Source organism: Lepisma saccharinum, chromosome 13 (assembly GCF_977018435.1).
Source record: "Lepisma saccharinum chromosome 13, izLepSacc3.1, whole genome shotgun sequence".
Taxonomy (NCBI): Eukaryota; Metazoa; Arthropoda; class Insecta; order Zygentoma; family Lepismatidae; genus Lepisma; species Lepisma saccharinum.
The window spans coordinates 81,467,030-81,486,366 of record NC_139241.1 but is presented as its reverse complement, the minus strand read 5'-3'; the positions used below and the strand labels follow the sequence as shown (position 1 = coordinate 81,486,366).

At 40.2% G+C, this 19,337-nt stretch overlaps 1 protein-coding gene across 2 annotated transcripts in view; it reads right to left on the bottom strand.

The window, feature by feature from the left end:
* LOC145997460 (trypsin-7-like) overlaps window positions 1-5,827 on the bottom strand; it is a 52,975-nt gene extending 47,148 nt beyond the window's left edge. Inside the window, exon 1 of one of the 2 annotated variants that reach the window (XM_083134532.1) lies at window positions 5,583-5,827. In XM_083134532.1, coding sequence (XP_082990658.1) covers window positions 5,583-5,633 — 51 coding nt within the window. In that variant the 5' untranslated portion in view covers window positions 5,634-5,827. The remainder of the gene's footprint in view (window positions 1-5,582) is intronic. The other variant, XM_083134533.1, reaches the window with a different exon arrangement.
* Between the last annotated feature and the right edge of the window lie 13,510 nt (window positions 5,828-19,337).

Below are 19,337 nucleotides of genomic sequence, written 5' to 3'. Positions count from 1 at the left end.
AAAGTGAACTTTCTTACTTGTGCTGCCATACGCAATGAACATGTGATAGATACTGTAACGTTAATTTGTAATTTGAATTTCTCTTGGTAGTTTATAAATTTGTTTTACAAATCTTTCAGAATTTATAAGGTATTTTCTTGGATGTGTTAGGTAATAAATTCATTTTTTAAAGATCATTTTTTGACAATTTTATGGTCATCAAAACCCTACCCCTAGTGATGATAGGATGAAATTGATAAATGAACACTCAAAAACATCCATGCCCAGGCCGGGATTCGAATCCGGGACCCCTGGCGTTGAAGTATCACAATTTCGCATCTCTGGTAAGATACAACAGGCAGGGGTTTATCAATAACTTTCCATCTGGGGGGTGTAAGTTCATATTTATTTGGGGGGTATACGTTCAGAGTCAAAATGACCATAAATTAATCCTTGTGCTTCATAGCGTAGGGTCTGCTTAATTTTTTTTATCGTCTATCAGCTTATATCTTCTCTGAATCATTTCCCCACTAACCATTCCTTCCTGTGTGTGTTTTAGTAGGCAGTTCCTCCTTAGTCATTCCTTTTCTTCTTTTGATTACTTCCAACACTGCTGTTCTTTCGCCAACTCCGTTTTATTTCTTACTTCGTTCATTTCACACATTCAATTCTTCGCCATAGCCACATTTCTATAGCTTCCAGTCGTTTTTCCTCGCTTCATAATGTTCAGGTTTCTGCGCCATAAATGCTACACTCTACCAAAACACTTCATTAGTCTCTTCCTTAGTTTTTTGTTCAAAGGTACACAAAAACACACTTCTTCTTCCATTAAAAGCTTCCTTCACAGTTGCTATTATCACTTTGACTTGCTAACTGCAGCTCATGTCTCTCTCAGGTATCTGAACCTTTCAACCTGTTAAATTCTTTCTTCCCAATAAGCATCGTCTTTGTCCTGATGATATCCATTAGATTTCTGAACGTAATCTTGTTCATTCGTGCTTCGTGCATTCAACTCAATTGCTTTCAATACAATGTTTATTTAGTTACACTAAATATATCTAAATAGAGCCGCGGTTGTCCAATTGGTAAGACGTCTGACTTCCACGAAGAAGACCTTGGTTCGATTTCGGAGGTGGATGATTTCCAGCAATGCCCCTCCATCGAACGGCTCTGGGATTCACTCAGCCTCTAATAAATAGGGGGAAATTCCGGGGGCAGGGGTGCCCACAGGGGTCTCATGACGCGCCTGCGTCATGGGAATTTTTTGGGGGGACAACATTTTATACCAATTCTATATATCTTCACACAAAAATGGGGGGGATCATATCGTTTGATTGACTTGTTATTGATTTTTAGTTTTGGTTATTATGTATAGTTTCCACCTACCTGTGGTGATCGCGGCGATAGGGTTGAAATTAAACACCACCTCTTATACCTTTAGAATCGGTTTGGATGGAAGGGGCGTGGTATTCGCATTAATACAAGGTTAGTGGAGCAGACAAACTGTGCAGAAAAAGGTTGACTAACAATGGCAGTGAGCCTAAAGTATCTAAAGTAAACATATATTGCTTAAATATGCCTGTATTATACAGTGACGCAACCACAGGGGGGTAGGGGTTTTTTGCCCCCCCAACCTTCGACGGAAGTCAATTCTAGGGTAGCAAGGGGGGACAAACATTGACGGCCAAGGGCACCTGCAAAGGGCAGGGGTCATAGAGGAGCAATTACCCCTTCGATTTAACATTTTATACAAATAAAAATTCATTTTGTAAAATTTTCTTGCTTGCTTCGCTCGCATTATCTGCTTTTCTCGTTTTCGTCAAGTTCAGAGCTGTAGCTAGGGGCGGCGGGAGTCGGCCATGGGCGCCGAATGATCTAAACAAATGTAGTAAAAGAGAGAATGCCATGGCATCCAGTGAAATTATTTGCGCCCTATTAAATCTTGAATACGTACACGATTTAGTGTTAGCTTGTTGCATATGTATTTTCTATTTTATGTCGCTTCATGTTGCATATGTGTAAAACATGTTGTACATGAAAGTTACACTGTATCTTCGGAATGCATTTATCATTCAGTTTCTGCCATTCAAGAATACAGTTTGTGTGCTTGATTTCCATTATTAGCTAATGTGAAATTGACGGTGTTGCAAAAATATTTTAAATCGTTTGTTCCAAACAAATGCTTTAGCACAGACTTCTACCCCCTTTTTGCGTAATTTATGAGGATAGTAACGTCTTTGATACTACTACTACTGGTAGTAGTAGTAATAATAATAATAATAATAATAATAAAGCCATTATTAATGTTATTATTATTATTGGTAAGTTTATCCTGGTACTTGCTCCCCCGAGACAAAGATTCGTGGTTGCACCTCTGGTATTATATTTTTCCGCAAATTTTGTCTGACAAAAATAATTTGAGTAATTAATTCGGCATAAATGGGAGGGGTGTTCTACCTTTTTGGAGGGAGGGCGTCATGGGCCTTGGGAGGGATGGGCACCCCTGTCCGGGGGTAAAGGCGGTCGGAGCATGGTGCTGATCACAGTGATTATGAATGTATAGGGGGGGGGGCTTTACCTCCACAGCTCCCTTCATGGCATGTTGCAATGGGTAACTTTAATTTTTATCGCCGTTTTACATCGGTAACATCCTCGTATAAATGAACTGTGATTTTACCAAAAGTGAGTATTAATTATGATGACACGAGAATGAGTATGGGACGCTCACAAAAAGCACACATGCGAAGACCAGGTCTGAACCTGAATTCTCTCGTGACGAGACAATCTCTGCCACACAGGCGGTTGAATTGAGTGATTGAATTGTTGTTTTTAAGTCCAGTTTATGCACAGAAATGCTAATCGGAACTGGACCTACCGTTTAAAGTGGGATCCGAATCACAGTGGCATGTGCCTCCACCGGGTACCGAACCCGGGACCCAAAGGCGGTTACATACAAGTCTTTGGATACAATGATATTTATTATTTCAAGTAAGTGCAACAGGCCCGCAGCCAGGCAGAGCCCCCTGGAACTACCGTCAGCACCCCCCCCCCCCTGGCACTGAGGTCAGCCCCCTTGACATTAGGGAAAGCTATTTTGTGTAATTTGTTTGCAGTGAAAAGTGAAAATGTAGACAGCAGATATCATTTTGCTCACAACTTTGATGAAGGATAAATTAAGGGAGCATGAACAGCAGCTATTACATTCGTTCATCTTATTTATAAGAAGAAGTGTATTTAGGAGATTCTCTTCTCTAGACTTCAGAAAGTTCCTTCACAGGGGAGCTTCTTTATCTGTACCTTCGTTGCCCCTGTTGCGACCTCCCGTTTATACAGAAATCTGTGACTTTGAAGTCACTATGCAAATTCCCTCCGCATCTGAGTCAAAGGTTAACAGCTCCCACGTTTTGGGAACGAAGGGGAGTTTTATTGTTTCAGCCGGGGAGTGGAATGTACGGTAGGCACTATGATTGAAAATTCTCCATCCTTTTTTGTGTAATATAAATATAGGTATCGTCAAACCAGAGGCGTATATTCGGGGCTTTCTAGGCTATCTGCGAAGCCCAGACTCAGGGAATAAAATACAGAAAATATATCTATCAGAAAATGTGCATAAAATTGTTCATTTCAATAAGAAGATGAACCTGATTTCTTAGAAGTTGGAAACATTGCCCGCTTTCTTTGAATTCGCGAGACGGCTGGCCCAGCTGGCGGGCAACTCCACGGAGTTGACGGGTAAGCTTGACAGGGCTCCGATCAATGTTGCAATCCAATTTTTCCCACCATGTGATTTCCCCAGGATCGGGGAATTGTGGAGTCAAACTGTTACAGGAGAGAGAACAGGGTTGCATATGGCGGGGAAAACCCCTCCGAACATCCTCAACAGTCTGGGTCAATGTTGCAAACCAATTTTTCCCAGCATGTAATCTTACCAGGAATGGGGAATCTTGAAGCCAAATTTTCGCGACCAAAGGGTAAAGTGTCATGTGGCAGGGACAAGAACATCATTGAACGCCTGCAGAGGAGTTGAAAAAGAGGTCGTTGACCTTCAAACAACTAGATACAGTGGGGAGTATAAAATTGTTGGCTGAGCGGGAATGGTTTACCGAAATGACAAGGACCAGTTCTAGTCTAGATCGCGTCGAGTGGTCTTGGTGCGTGGAATTTATTTAGAGGCAGCGTGTGAATACAGTAGTGAGTGGATTGTATTTTTGTGAATGATATGTGCTGTGTGTTGTGTAGTGAACTGAAATGAGGGACATAATTAACAAGCTGTCTTTTCGGCTTACGAATGACGATAAGCTCCAAATCGTTGTTGATTTTTCTTGTATGTCCACTTTATGAACAGATAAGCTAATGGGGATCGGACCTACAGTTAAAGTGGTATCTAAACCACCATACATCGAACCCGGGACCCCTTAGTTTCAAAGCAACGACGTTATTACTGCGCCAACAAGGAGTACCCGAACTTAAAATCGTGAAAATAGGTAAGTTGAAATTTTATTTTTATTCTCGTATATAGGCCTACATAATATTTCACAATATGGGCCTCTCATTTATGCAAATAGGAATGAAATTCTTGAAATCCTTTCCTTACTGACAGTGTATATTTCCATGTTTTATTTATGAGGTATATATTTTTAATCACAGAGTCACATCACTTCAACCCGCCACCCCCAAATAAGTTAAAAAGAAAAAAACACCCCCACCAGCAAATTTTTGTCCATTCGAACACTATGATATTGTGCGATAGCCCAGGTTCTTAACCCAGTATACGCCACTGCGTCAAAAGTAGTATGGAGTGTGTAGTAAGGGACGATTTCAGTAGCAGCCAATTAACACTTTAAGTGATGTTTTAAAATATATAGAAAAACGTAGTATTTGTGTGATATTTCTAAACTTTATGTAACTTAATGACCCCCCTCCCCCCCCACACACACAATTTACCTTCATTTAATATTGTTAACCTTTTGAAAAATGGACTGATTTACAAAGCTCCCTGATAACCCGTAAGCCCCCCTGGAGGTCAATTCTGGCTACGGCCCTGAAGTGCAATGAGTTACTTTCAGTAGTTACTTTTATAGTTATAGTTTATAGTTTAGATTCAAGCGGTCACCAGTGAAAAATAAATAGACAGTAAGCTTGGCAATCGATGCATGTAATTTATAACTGTAGCTGATTTAACTTTCAAAAAGAGGAACTGTACTCGAGTTAATTTTAAAACTGTTGCATGCACAGGTGAACCCACTCGGTTAGAATTGGTTTGGTGATACATACGCCGGAATTCATTGACACCAATTCCTTGCATCAGTTGAAGAGCACAGAAGTAAGATTTGCACTTTTGGGCGACCAATCAACGGCGTCCAATTCAATGTTGGGGATGGGATTGCTCAATATAGCGTCGCACAGCCACAGGGGCGCCATGTGCATAAGTTAAACTGTTCCAAACGTATGGACCACCCTGTAGGTCAAGCCCTGTATCCTTCCTAAGTCTGAAACATTCCTGGGCCATTGTCTATAGCATTAGCAAAGAAGAGGAAACAAATATTCAGCATGAATTAAGCATGTAACCATGTATTTCTTTGGAATATAGTATAGAAACTCACCTGGGCAATATACAGCGAGAAGAGAAGCAGACATAGACCAAAACTCCACATTCTTTTATGAACAGATCACTTCTCTCAACCGAGTACAAAGCTACTGAGAACAAGGAATCGAAGTTTTAATGTTAGGTGCGTTGATAAAACAAGGCGTAAAAACATGAAGTGAATGAAATCATTTAAAATATCTTCCAGTTATAACACTGGTTGTTTGACCTTCGTTTCATTTCCCTTCGAACAGTTCACAACGTCATAAAGAATGAAAATTAAAAACGAGGTATTGAGCGATTAGGCTCTACGGCAAATGAAATCGATAACAAGTTTGAAGAATGGCTTATTGTGTTTGTCACGAAGTGATCGTAAGGGCTGTAACTGCCCCAAGAACAATGGGAATTTCTTCCAATCAAAAATGCTATAACAAAAGGACATCAGTCGCAAGGAAAATGATTTGTAGAGAATTCATGGCTTCGAATACCTCCGCAGGAAGTCTTATACAAGTTTGTTTTATATTTCGAGAGGAATGTTAACAGTGTTGCCAAGACTTATTATGAAAAAAGAGCCGAACAGACCGAAAAAGAAATCACTTTCAAAGAACTAGATTTATGAAGTTGCAACTGTCTCCTCGTCTCAGCCCGAGATCTAATTCAACACTAGACCAAAAGATGGCACTGATCGTTCTTCATCCACTGCATACTGATGAATTACCGTTACTGTATATTTAACAACAGGGCCGGCCATAGGGAGGGGCAACTCGGGCACTTGCCCGAGGCCCCCACGCTTCTGGGGGCTCCTCGTCAAATAAAAATAATTATGCATGGTTTATTAAGAGTTGAAAGGATTCTAATTCTTCCAATTAAACAACTAATCTGATTTTTATGACTTGGTCTGTATTGCTGCTACAACCATTTTTCGTCGTCTTCTTCTAAGAGAACCAAACCCAACAAGCCTAACCTAACCACCACAGGTTATTTCCTACCCCAAAAAGCTACCAGCCAATGGGAATGCTTGATTAGGTTGTAGCAGCAATCACTACCTTATGACTTTGGATTGCTTTGACATACTTTAAAATATTCAAACTACTGAAATTATATTCCAAAAAAAAAGTGTAGCAACATGAAAATTGTGTTCAAATGTTTCGATCTCTCTGTGCTGAATTACAAAATGAAACCATGATGTGAAACTATTATTTGTTATTAAACAATGTAAATTCACTACAGCGTCAAAATTCAATGACGCGTAAACAAATCATAATATATATTATTCTATACGGTTGCCACTTTGATAGGTAAAATAATAGTTTAATACTTATTTATTTATTAAGAACACAACAGGCAGATGCCCAATTACAGCGTTATATAAACCGTGATCACACCCAGGTTTTGTAATTAAATATAAAGAACGTCGCCCCAGTGGCACATCGGAAATGAAAAGGAACAGTAATTTTGAAAATCTTATTCGTCTCTCATAATTCTGGATTTTAACCTTTAATACGTTCTGCTTATTGCTCTTCGGTACAATATTTATATTAATATGATTAGGCTATTTAGGACACCTGTACTTCAGACTAAGTAACAACAATCTGATTTCTTCACAGTTCTGAAAAAAATGGTTATAGGCCCGCGATATTGTATGCCCCAGGCAGGCACGTAGCCAAGGCGAGTTCCTAAGCGACAGCTTGCAGCTTTGGTCTGAAATCTCACTAAGGGAGAATTTACACTGAAGTAACAAGCGACAGACTACACGTATCTCTTGAGAACGAGCCAATCAGCAGCAAACGTTTCACACCGTAGCGGCATCGCAGTCCGCATAAGCGTCTTTTCGAATGGTGAAATCCCCAAACTACACGTGTCGCCTGTCGCTTCGGTCTGAACCCTTAGGGTAGCCAAATGAAGAACGAAATTCTCTTCGGGCACAGATATGTTGGCGCCACCATCGGCAACGTTTTGCATTGAACAGACTCGTTGAAAACGGAATGGGCAATTTGCCTCGTAATATTTATGCACCCACCATACTGTACAGATCTGGCTCTAAAACAACCGAGTTGGCAACACTGAATGTTGGTAAGTGTATCCGTTGCTAGACGTGTGACACGATTCAAGCAGAGCGTTGGAGAAGACGAAAAAAGATAGTTGTTTACAAAGTGATGAACTGCGATGATTCATTAACTGTTATTATCCGCAACGAAAACACATTCCTCGACAGGGATCAGTTAAAAGAAATCATCAGTTGATACAAAGATGTTAATTACGTCTCTTAAATGCAACATTAAGTAACAGTTTATCATGAATTCATTAGCTCTCTACCAGGACAAGATGACAAGTAAAACAGGCAGCTATTCATTGTACGTCTACGTGGCGGCGAATCTGATTATCTCGAGTTGTCCATGCATGTAAAGAAACCAGTTCATAAATACATGCTCAGATTAATAGCTGTTACGCCAGCTAGAAATAAATTACCTTTTTAACATACAGAAACACTTACGCGATATATGATTGCTTTCTGAACTGGTTAGCTTTGCGCTAGACTACTAGAAATGGCGTACTTCTCTCGATGCATTTTATATTATTAGTTCGGCTTGTTGGGGCATATTTAAGGAAATTTTAGGTAATAAATGCCAGGCACAATTAAAGTTGCCCTATGTAGCCCGTTTGAAGCATCGTATTGCGGTGAAACTTGGTAGAGATGCTATGGACACCATGGATAAGCGAATGCGGACGAAAAAAATAGTTCAAATTTTCACCACCAGTATGAAATGTGGCGCTGCGAATTAAAATTCCCCTACTCTGAGCCTTCTGAAGCCCGTTCGAAGCAACAGATTGCAGAACCTGGTAAAGAGGCTTTGGAGCAGAGGCGTGGGGTGCATGTAGCTGGTGTTACCGCAGGCAACAGCAAATTGTAAAGAATTAAAAAGTTGTTTCAATAAAATGACAACATTGTTAAATACGTTAATGAACACCGTTGCCGTCGAGTAGATGTTGCCTAGGACATTTTTTCTGCAGCCGACAGAAGCGAAGAGGGAGGCCGTTCTGCTACCCTGAAGAGGCAACAAGGGAGAAGAGGGCGCCAATGCAAGGAAACAGCGGGGAAGGACTTTGGGGCATAGTGTGCTACGGGGTTATTCATATGCCTGTTAAGGTGCCCTGTTGCCATTCAGACCTACCGGATCAGCCACTGTTGTCACATCGGATTGGCAGAAAAGAGCTAAATCCCTCCTAAAATAGGAATACAATTTCTGTGAAGCAACTAGAGGTAGACTGCAGAGCCAAGGCTGGATTGAACTACAACTGAGACCAGTTAGGTAATAGACGAAAATATAGTTCCTTGGTGTGAATCGTGATTTGGACAAACCTTTCTCCAAAATACTAAGTTGGCAACAACAGTAGTACGTACAGCTGGGCGCTTCCCTTCCACAAAGGAGCGAAGTTCTGTCGTCTGCTCAGTGCTCACCACACAAACGTCAAGCTGACCCGAGAAAAATGTGGTTCTTCTTCTTCCCCTTCGCACCTCATTGCAAAGACACAGAGACAGATGAAGAATTGACAAGGGTCTACACCACTATTCATTGGATTTTCGTGGTAACTGTCTCATGAGTGGTAGTTCTTTCTAGGAGTGTTTGTGGCCAAATCACTGTGCTGATTGCAAAACAAGAACGAAATGAACAAATATCTAGCCAAAAGACATGTTTTCTTTACCGGGGAAGGGGGGATAACGTCTAGCAGGCATAATTGTCGTACTGATAGCCGGTAACACTTTTAAAAAATACGCGACGCCAGTGCTATGGAGGCAATGGGGAAGTGAATGCCGACGAAAAAAATAGTTCAAATTTTCACCACCAAGTGGCACTGGGGCACTGCAGTAACAACATCCAGTATTTTGAGTTCATGTCGGTACAGCAGCGTTTAGTCAACGTGAATGAAGCTTTGAAAAGTGTTAAGTAAGAGAGCGTTGTCAGTGGTCTCACGAAGAGTTTCCCTGGATGTTGTTCACTGTGCACCAGATTTCAGAGCCTGTCCCCGTGACGGAGAGCTCTACGACGCCAGTGGTCTCGGGTTCGAATCCTGGCCTGGGCATGGATATTTCTGAGTGTCCATTCATCATATCATCACTCATCCCTATCTTCGAAATTAGCAACAACAAAAAAGTGGCACAAGAAGCGAAATAAAATAAAGCAAATCCATCAAATGCACCACCAGATTTCAGCGCCACATTTCAAATTGGTGGAGAAAAATTGAAAACCTTCTTCTTCTTTTTTTACCCAGCATTCGCTTTCTCGTGGTCTCCATAGCATATCTACCAAGTTTCACCGCAATCCGATGCTTCAAACGACTTCCAGAGGGCTATGTGAAGAGCAACTTTAATTGGGCCCACCCTGTATCTAGAACTATATTTCGGGAAGAGTCTGAACGTAGTGCCTAGCATGTAATAATAATAATACTTATTATTATTATTACATGAACAGCATGGACGTCCGCAGGATTTTTTCCAGGAAGGGGCAAGGAAGGTATTTTTTTCCAGGGGGGGGGGCAAACAAGGCACATTTTCTCCAAAAATAGTGTTGTTCCCTGAAAAAACATTGCTTAAATTTGAATTTATGATGTTCATGCAATAATTAACACATATTATTGTGGCTAAAATGAAACTATGTTTGTGAAATACATAATTTTTGGTTGACTTCCATTTTCCAGGGGGGGCACGGCCCCCCTTGCCCCCCCTTCCGGACGCCCATGATGAACAGGTAAAAGGATGATAACATCATGTATTCAAAATGTATCTTGTGCAGTGCCGGATCTACAAGCTGCAAAACCCCGTAGTGCGAGGGAACCCGGAGACGAGTAAGCATTTAGGGGGCTCTCAGCCATTGACATAATCAAGGATTCGTATCAAGTGCGGATTGAAGGGGGGCGGAGGGGGTGACCGCCCCCTCCAAGGCCTGAGGGGGGCGTCGTGGGCGACTTCCACCGAGGACTTATTTTATTTTTATTTTTTCATGTATTGATAAATAATTTACACAGTTGGAATGAAATATAATACACATAGTGTCAATTAAGAAACATACAAGAGCGGAATAAAGAGTGACAAAGAGGGCGCCCCACTATCCGAAGGGCGATCAAAGGGGGCGACGAAAGATAAGATTGAAGAAAGATAGTGGTGATGAATGCTAAGGGGGGCGATCAAAGATAAGAATGACAAAGAATAACAAAGAATGGGGAGGGAGACGAAAGATAGGAGACGATGAAAGATAAGTAAGAAATGAACTTAAGGTGAAGGGCTAGTATAATATTACTAGGGTGGATCAAAGGAGTCGTCAGGTGATCACTCCTTCACAGAGGATCGAGAAAATATTCTCGCCACCTTTGCCTCCTCACTCATTTTTATCTTTCATGCGCAGTCACTGTAGAAACGTCGTAGCCAGGGAAAGAGAGAGAGCAATTGAAATGTACCCGGGCGCCACTAGGGTTATGATGAAATAAAAATATCCGTACTACAGTCACAGACACTTCTGGGTTGTAACAACCTAATTTACTTTTAATGGAGTCATTACGATCCAGAAGTGTCGGTGACTGTACAAACTATCGATCAAGGGCGAATTAAAGGCTTGAAGGGGTGATCATTCTTCTCCTACAACCCCCACACTGGCCCCATTTTTTTAGCTATTGATAAATTTGCAAAGTTTGAATGAAATACATCATACATTGTGACATTTTATGACTATTACAGTTTTTATTTTATTGAAGTTAAACAACTTAGAATGACTGGTGTGCTCAGCAAACGTTGTAGTATTTTATGGGGGTCATTCCTGAGTAAACAAAAAATAATCGATCAGGCAATTCGATTATAGATGGCGGAGAAAGAACTTCCGGTTTGGCAGTTTTCCAATGTAAACAAGTGGAATACAGATCCTCACCGAGCTTATTTTCTTATAAAAGATCGGATACAAAATGGATCATTTGAAAATTTTGAGTGATGTAGAGAAACAAGGCACCTAGAAAAGATTGGCAATTTCCCGAATCCTTTGGATGAAAATTTACGGCAAAATAATTGTCTTTTACAAGACAATGTTGATCTTCTACAAACAGTTTCGTGTTAAGACTTCTGCAGGTTGAAATAAAGCTTACATAAGTTATAAACATTGAAATACTTCAATTTTACAACAGTAAAATGTATAATTTTCGACATTGTGTAATCAAATACAGCCACTTTAATTTTAGATTAATTTTATCATATGGCTTAGAGAGCGTTGTCAGACATTTTTGTAGGAGGTAAAGGCCAGTAATTAAAGTAGAATAGTAGAAATAATAATAATAATAATTATTACAACTGTTTTATATTTAATACAATAAATAATTACTAAACTAATGAAATAAACAAATTTTATTCGAAATGTATTATTATTATTTATTTATTAATGCTATTCGAGTGCATATTCAGCACAACAGTTACAATACTGAAATGCAGTTATTGGATATTATTATTAACTTTTGCAAGTGTCGTTCAAGAAAATACTTTATTTTACTAATAAAGTTTACATTGATTACATTAAATTATAAAATTATAATTTTCGGAATTCTGGATGATTACAAACAGTTTCAATTTTTAAATATAGTCAACACATGTGCATTAGACGATTATGATTTTCGAAACACGTAAAACATTTTCATTTGAATTACTCCGGTGTGTCGACTATAGAGCCTATTCCCTCGTGTTTGTGTCCAATCTTTTCACTTTACTGCCTGAATTCACTGAGTTTTTCGTATCTTATCTGTCTTAAAACTGTGTATAGATACCCAAGAAAAAAATATTTGTTCCCAACCTTGTGTTGTAACCACAAGCCACCCAATGATTGTCGCCTTTGCTTAAGACACTGCCTTTACACCTTTGAACTCCATGTTATTCTATTGAAAACCGGAAGTAAAGTTCCCGCCCGCGCCAAGGAAGCACAGAAATGTAAACATCCGGTGAATAGCCCCCATACAGTTCTATAAGAACCTGAGGTGCCAGTGATGCTTCAAGCCTTGAGGCCGCGGACCCCCATCCATCTTCTTTTAAAATTTAAAATGAATATTCCTTTATTTTTTGTTATGCAGTTAAATAAAGATGAAATTGGAGAAAACAATAATATATCACTTATTAAGAAATACAGGCTTGTACTAAAAGTATGTGCAGCAGGTCGCCGCAAGATAGAATCGAGGCTTTGCAGGACTTTAACAAAATCGTTTCTTTGTCGTGCTATGCTCCTATATTCATTAGAAAACGAACTTCAAAAGTGTACCAGCGACGTTAGTTCTAATATAGTACATCTAATGCATTCAGGCACTATACAATAGAAGATATCACAAACAGTGGCATGCGCAGGATTTTCGAAAGGGTGTGTATGTTCTTTTTTAGAAATACTGGGACAAAGGGAGGTTATGACTCCCATCAACCCCCTTTTGGCACACCTCTGATCACAAAACTTGATACCATTCGCGACGTCACTACTTTCATCCTGGAACATGACTATTAAACTTCTTTTCCGGATTTATTTACTGCTTGTTTGATTTTCCTCACTTTACCCGTAACTCTGGCCTCTGTAGAACGTACACTTTCCAAACTTCAGTCAATAAAATATTATCTGCGGAATAGTACAGTGCGTCCAGTTCCTTGTGAGGCCGAGAGATCGGGAAAAGTGTGGCGGGTGGCGCTAGCGGAAATGCCGACATTTTCGACCAGTAACGTCCCGCTTACGTTTACCCTCGAAAGCGTTTTGCTTCGCTCGGAATCGTTTTGAGGTTTCGAATGTCCAACACTGTATCAAGATTACGTTGCAGACTAAACCGTTAAAGGTCAGTGGTTTTCGTGAGCATTGTTTGCAATATGAAAGCTCCGAGGTTGAATTGTTCTTTGCTTCGCGACTACAGGTAGGGTGGAGTGAGGAACAGACCTTGAACCAGGAGCGTGTTAATTTCGTACTGTGTCAAAGAGTGTGATTTTTTGTTACTTGCCGTGCTACTTTGTGTACTTGCAGTCAGTGGCGGCCGGCGGCAACTATGATGGGTAGTGCCAACGTGATCAAGAAATCGAAAAAAAAAAAACCTCCGCAATGTCCCCCCTCCCACGCCCTCCTTGAGGTTGTGCCACTGGCCAAGATGTTTATCCTCGTTTGGTAACGTGGAAAACAACGTGTGTTTAAGTAATAACGTACTAATCCGATTCATCTTCACTCACTAACCTATCTTTATACACTACAGGACACTTCCCTAAAAATATAACAATTACAAGAGGAAAGGAAAAACAACTCCTATCACCTTCTCCTCCCCCATGCACACGTATTTTAACTGGATGTCGAAAATATCTTTGTTATGAAAAGAAATTGTCGAAATGCCAAAGGAAACTCGCATCATCATAGGATTTTTTACTTTTATATTTTAAAAAAAGTCTGGTTGGCCCTCTTATCAAAAATGTTCATTTAACTTTGGAAAAATACTAGGTTCGTTTCTCCAAAAGTAGTCAGAAATTACTTCCCGTCTTACAAATCAGTCGTATTTAGCGAATTTTCTCTGAAGGTGGCAACTGTGTCAACACTGCGAAAGTTCCCTCGCCGTGCCAGGCGAAGACGGGCACGGTTTCTTATGGGCTAACGTCGCCCCCTGCCACTTTGTTCTCGGCTCATGGTGGAAATGTTCCTCGCTGAGACTTCTTCAACCCTCTGCACGTGTGTCAACTTGGTTAGGCCAGCTCTTGGGCGGCACGGACTGTTGCCTCGCGAGGGTACGAACGAAACAGCTGGCGATGCAGTGAGGAGATTGGGGCGGTCGTCACGTCAGTTTGCAATCTCCTTGTCTGTAAACTATCAATGTATTCATTTAACAATACTTGGCGAGGTATGCGTTTCTTCTGAGGGTAGTACCATGGCACGGCGGCTCTACCCCTTGAGCCGCTGCTTGCAGCGTGTGTGTGTGTTGTGTGTAAGTGAGGCGATTGAAATGCCAGCCGCAAAGTTCACGTTAGAACAAAGAATTTTTATGTATGACACTTACGTGTGCGATTATTATTTGTGGGGGAACCTTAAAAAGTATAGTCTCCCAAAATAACCCTTATAGTATCGACGAACTAAAAGACAATATAAGGGCAGAACTTGGAAGAATTACGGAAGAAGAACTTTTGCGTATGAATCAAAATTTCATCAGACGATGCCAGGAATGTGTGAATGTAGGTGGACATCACTTTGAACAACTCTTATAACACGGGTTAGTGCTCGTTTTGCAATATTTATATAAATATATGCATGGTAAAGATATGTCCATAAAAATGAGCGGGACGTTACTGGTCGGAAATGTCGGTATCTCCGCTAGCGCCGCCCGCCACACTTCTCCCGATCTCTCGGCCTCGCAAGGAACTGGACGCACGGTACTACCTCGGCAAAGAAAAACAAGTATATATACGTTTTGAACAATGAGCACAGATAAACGGAACGGCCAAACGTTGAGCACACTGTAAAACACTCATGCCAAAGCACACAAGTGAATGTTCTACTTTTTCAAATTTCACGCTGAATTTAATTCCTTACTTATTTCTTGTATGTTGATCGTTCGATATGCGTTAAATACACATTCAACCTTGTTTGTTGTAAAATGCGAACTTCCTTCAATAAACATCAACCATGCGATGTGGATTTTCTGAGTTAAACATAAAAAAAAAGGTAAAGTGCTCCCCTGTGCATAGCACCACGCCATGAAGGCGTATAGGGGGTGTGGGGGTAACGCCCCACACTTTCTTGATCCGGTCGTGAGTGGGGGTGATGTGATCAGCATCACGCCCCTGACCGCCTTTACCCCCCAGGGTTTCCCCCAGGTACCCATGTTATTCGACGCTGGGTGGGCGCCGGGGCCGCTTCCATCGTTAGAAAAGTTCCCGGATTTGAACCGGCCGGGGATCGAACCCGAGACCTTTAGCATGGTAGTCAGACGCGTTACCGACTGAGCCACCGCGGCCACCTAGTTAAACATGCAATTCATAATTGTAACCGTCAAATACCATGGCTGGTTGCGGGAGGGGGGGGGGGCAAAAACATGATACACGATTGGGCCTCCAACGTTTTACGTTTTAGTTAGGACAGTGATTTTATGACATATATGGTTGGACCGTAGTTTGTGAGGGAAGTGTGCTGGGCGCCAAAAGTTCGGAGGGGGGGGGGGCGACGACATGGGTGTCCGCCCCCTCCGAGATAACGTCTTTAATCCGCCACTGGTTCGTATATGCGTATGTAAAAAATAAACGTAGTTTCTCAAGAGGTACAGAAACGAATACAATATACACAGGCAAAAAAGTTAAAGTTCCTATACATGAAGGCACATTGGCCCCACATATTTTGGATGTCGGCCATCTTGGAGGTGATGTGATCAACCCCTCCCCCCACCGGGTACCATTTTATTTATGGCTGGTGAGCCCTAGAGCTGCTTTATGCGAAGACAAAACGTGAAAAATTCCGACCTTAGTTCACCCATCCTTGGTTACCCACGTGGCAGTCAGACTAGAATCAAATCAGGATTAGAATTTCACAAGAATGCAGTGGTAATGGTTTCTTCAACCTATCTTTAATCAGGAAAAAGTTATGATCACTAAAAAGATCACTAAAGGCCATTAAAAATATGTTTATAATAGTTATTATTTTATAGTAATAATTATAAGTTTAAGTTCTACAAATGGCCTCACACACTCCCACCTACAAATGTTTCTGGCAACGTCCATGCCATGGTAGACTCAGCTGTAAAGGTGGATAGGTTACAATGTCACAGTTTCCATATCTTTACTGGAATTGCAATTTAATCTTCAAGCCATTCACTTGGCTGCACAGAATCACACTACCGTGTTATTACCTTATTGTGATTGGATGATAAGGTTGATCTGAAAAATACATTAGTACTGTCAGCACTTTTTTTCAATTTCAAATCAAGTGTAACTACGTAACCATCGTGCACGTTTTATTATACCTAATTAAGGGGAAGAGTGACAATTACTCACCAGTTGTGCATTTATTTCAATATCGTCAGAATGGGCACTGCTACTAAAAGAAGCCTTGACTATACAAGGGAGTATAAATTTCTCTCCATGTTGCAAGTGAAAGTGGTTTTATAAGGTGATTATTAAGCTAGACACGACGTTTGAAAAATATGATCAATAAGTGTTTACAGAATCCCCATGCATTCCTTATAGGAAATCAACTTCAAGTTACGACTAATCAAATGGGTGTTTCATCTTTTCCTACGACAAAGTTCAACGTGTCCTTTTTCCGTTCATGTACTATTCTGTGTCATTGGATGTTTGATATTCCCGAGAGAACGAATAAAATGAAGCTCCCATAAGCGTAATGATTTTCTCCTTGCCTCCTATGGCCATCCTGGCAGTACTGCCAAACCTGATGTGCATAAAAGATCTACATTTCACCATTAATGGAGCTAAATATGACTTTCAATGAGCTAGATTAAAGAAGGCTGCATAAAGTGCCTCCTAGGGTAATTTTAGGTGTCAGAAGGGTGGGGACACTGCTATTACCTTTAACTTTAAAGTGATGACAATTTATTCTTACTTTTCATCGTCTAGATCTGGCAGCATCATCAGTCTCAATAATCCACCAATGATTGCATGGAATTGGAAATAAAGGTATCCCGGATAACAATATTATGTCATCTTCACGTCACCTACGGCACTATAAAAAAGCAGGGGTGGGGTGATGCAGCCAATATAATAATATCACAACACATGCAAAATGTATACTCATGGCAAAAGTTGGTCTTTGTGGGCCGGAGCCAGTGATGGCTAGTGAGCCACATTTGCTCCAAAAGAGCTAAGTTGGTAACAATCCTCCCCAACTGCCTGAGAGAGAAGGACCTAGGGAAAATTGTCTCTCTCCCCCTTAAGGCTTGGCTTGACCTTTTGGCACATGTTAGCGAAGCCGTTTTCGAAATTTCTACTATCGAAAAACTGCTGTGATATTCCAAATTCTGATAAGTTACATCTGCTTAGAATTTGTTCCAAAGCATTCATGTGCATCTTCGTATGGTTTGCTTTCACTATTGTCTAGATATTCGTAATAGTTTAATAGACTTACGTAGCCACAATGAAAATATGTACCAGCAATTATGACAACTGTTACAGGACTTCAAAGAGTTAGCGTGAATAGCAACAATCTTAAATTTTTAAAGCATTAATCGTGAACAAATATTTTTGGTGTGCATCATTCAAGAAAATAAACCCGATGATCACTCTACACATAAAAAAAAGTTGTTGTCAGGGTTTTGTGGGTTGTCCGGTTTGTGATCTTCATTGACTCGGGTGTTGAAGACAAGTACCATTCCTTTTATCTAGAATTTCTCATTCAGTGCTTTTCTATTGTCCTTTCTTCTTTTCTCGATTAATACAACAATAAAATTTCAAGTCAGTCAAACAATAAATCTGATCAAAACATCAATATGGAAATATCTTCAACTTGCACAAATTGATTCCTACATAAGTATTATTATGACAATGTACAGAGGATATGTACATTTAATACAAAAAAATTCCCCCTTGAGGCAAACTGACATTCACAATTTCCGTAACTTTAAATTTTAAAAAAGGGAAGAAAATGTTATATTATTAGATGTTTATGTAAAAGCTGTAATGTCAACTATTGTTAATTGTAATACAAAATGTCATTTCACTAGTCATTAATCTAGTAATCAAAGACAAAAAAGAGAGACAACACCGTGTTAACAAAAGTAAAGATCAGTTAGTGTGGTATTTGAGACAGTGAAGCAATAGATCGAGCAGCGAATGTGTGACTACTGATGGAATTGCCATTGAATTAACATGAAGTCTATGTGTACAATATTGTCCACAAGGACATCGGGGTAGAGAAAAGCATGTAGCAGATGGTGTTTAAGTCAGCTGTCTGATGATTGCAGGCGTGCACTTGACACTACAGAATTGTCAAGAATATTTGGACTACGGCTTGAAAGTCGATGAAAAATCATATTTTTTTCTGGGCCTTGAAGAGAATGCTAAACTTCATAGTAGTCCACTTCCCTTCAATTAGAACCAAACAACATTATTTTTATTTTGCATTTTCCAGCTTTTTTGTCTTTTAGGTCATTTTTCTTGCACCTTCCCTGTTGTTTCGTTAATTTTAAATGCATTTTGTAGCATAACTTACATATTTAAAATTTCCTAACAAGTATGCCAAATATGCAAAACAACAAGATTATATTAAACTAAATCTTTGGCAATGGATTAAACAATTAATTAAAATTTATTTTTGTTAAATCGTTTTTAAAAATATGTAGGTGATCTACAGGTCGTTTTTTGTGATTTTTTAGGTCATCAACTTCCAAGCCCTATTCATGTAGTAGTCGCTTTTGTCCAATGAATGGTGGCAGGAGACAAGTCCTAGGTGCACAATTATAAACCATAGAGTAAGACAAATGATGCAACTGAAATATCCGCAGTCTCCAGCAATTATATTCAAGACATAGGCTTCCGCTGGAAAAGTAATGCAGACCACCTTTCTGGATGTCAGTGGCATCATATTAGTGCATTTCCAGGAAAAGGATCAAACTATGACTATACAATGACATGTTGATGAACAAGTTGAAACCCGCAATATGATTTAAACATCGGGTATTCTCTCAAAAGAAGTACTGCTGCTTCACTACAACACATCCCCCATACGGCTGTGCATACAGTAGATAAGAGTATGTGCTCTGAAATTTGAGGTGTTGAAACAGACTTGGCACCATTGCATGG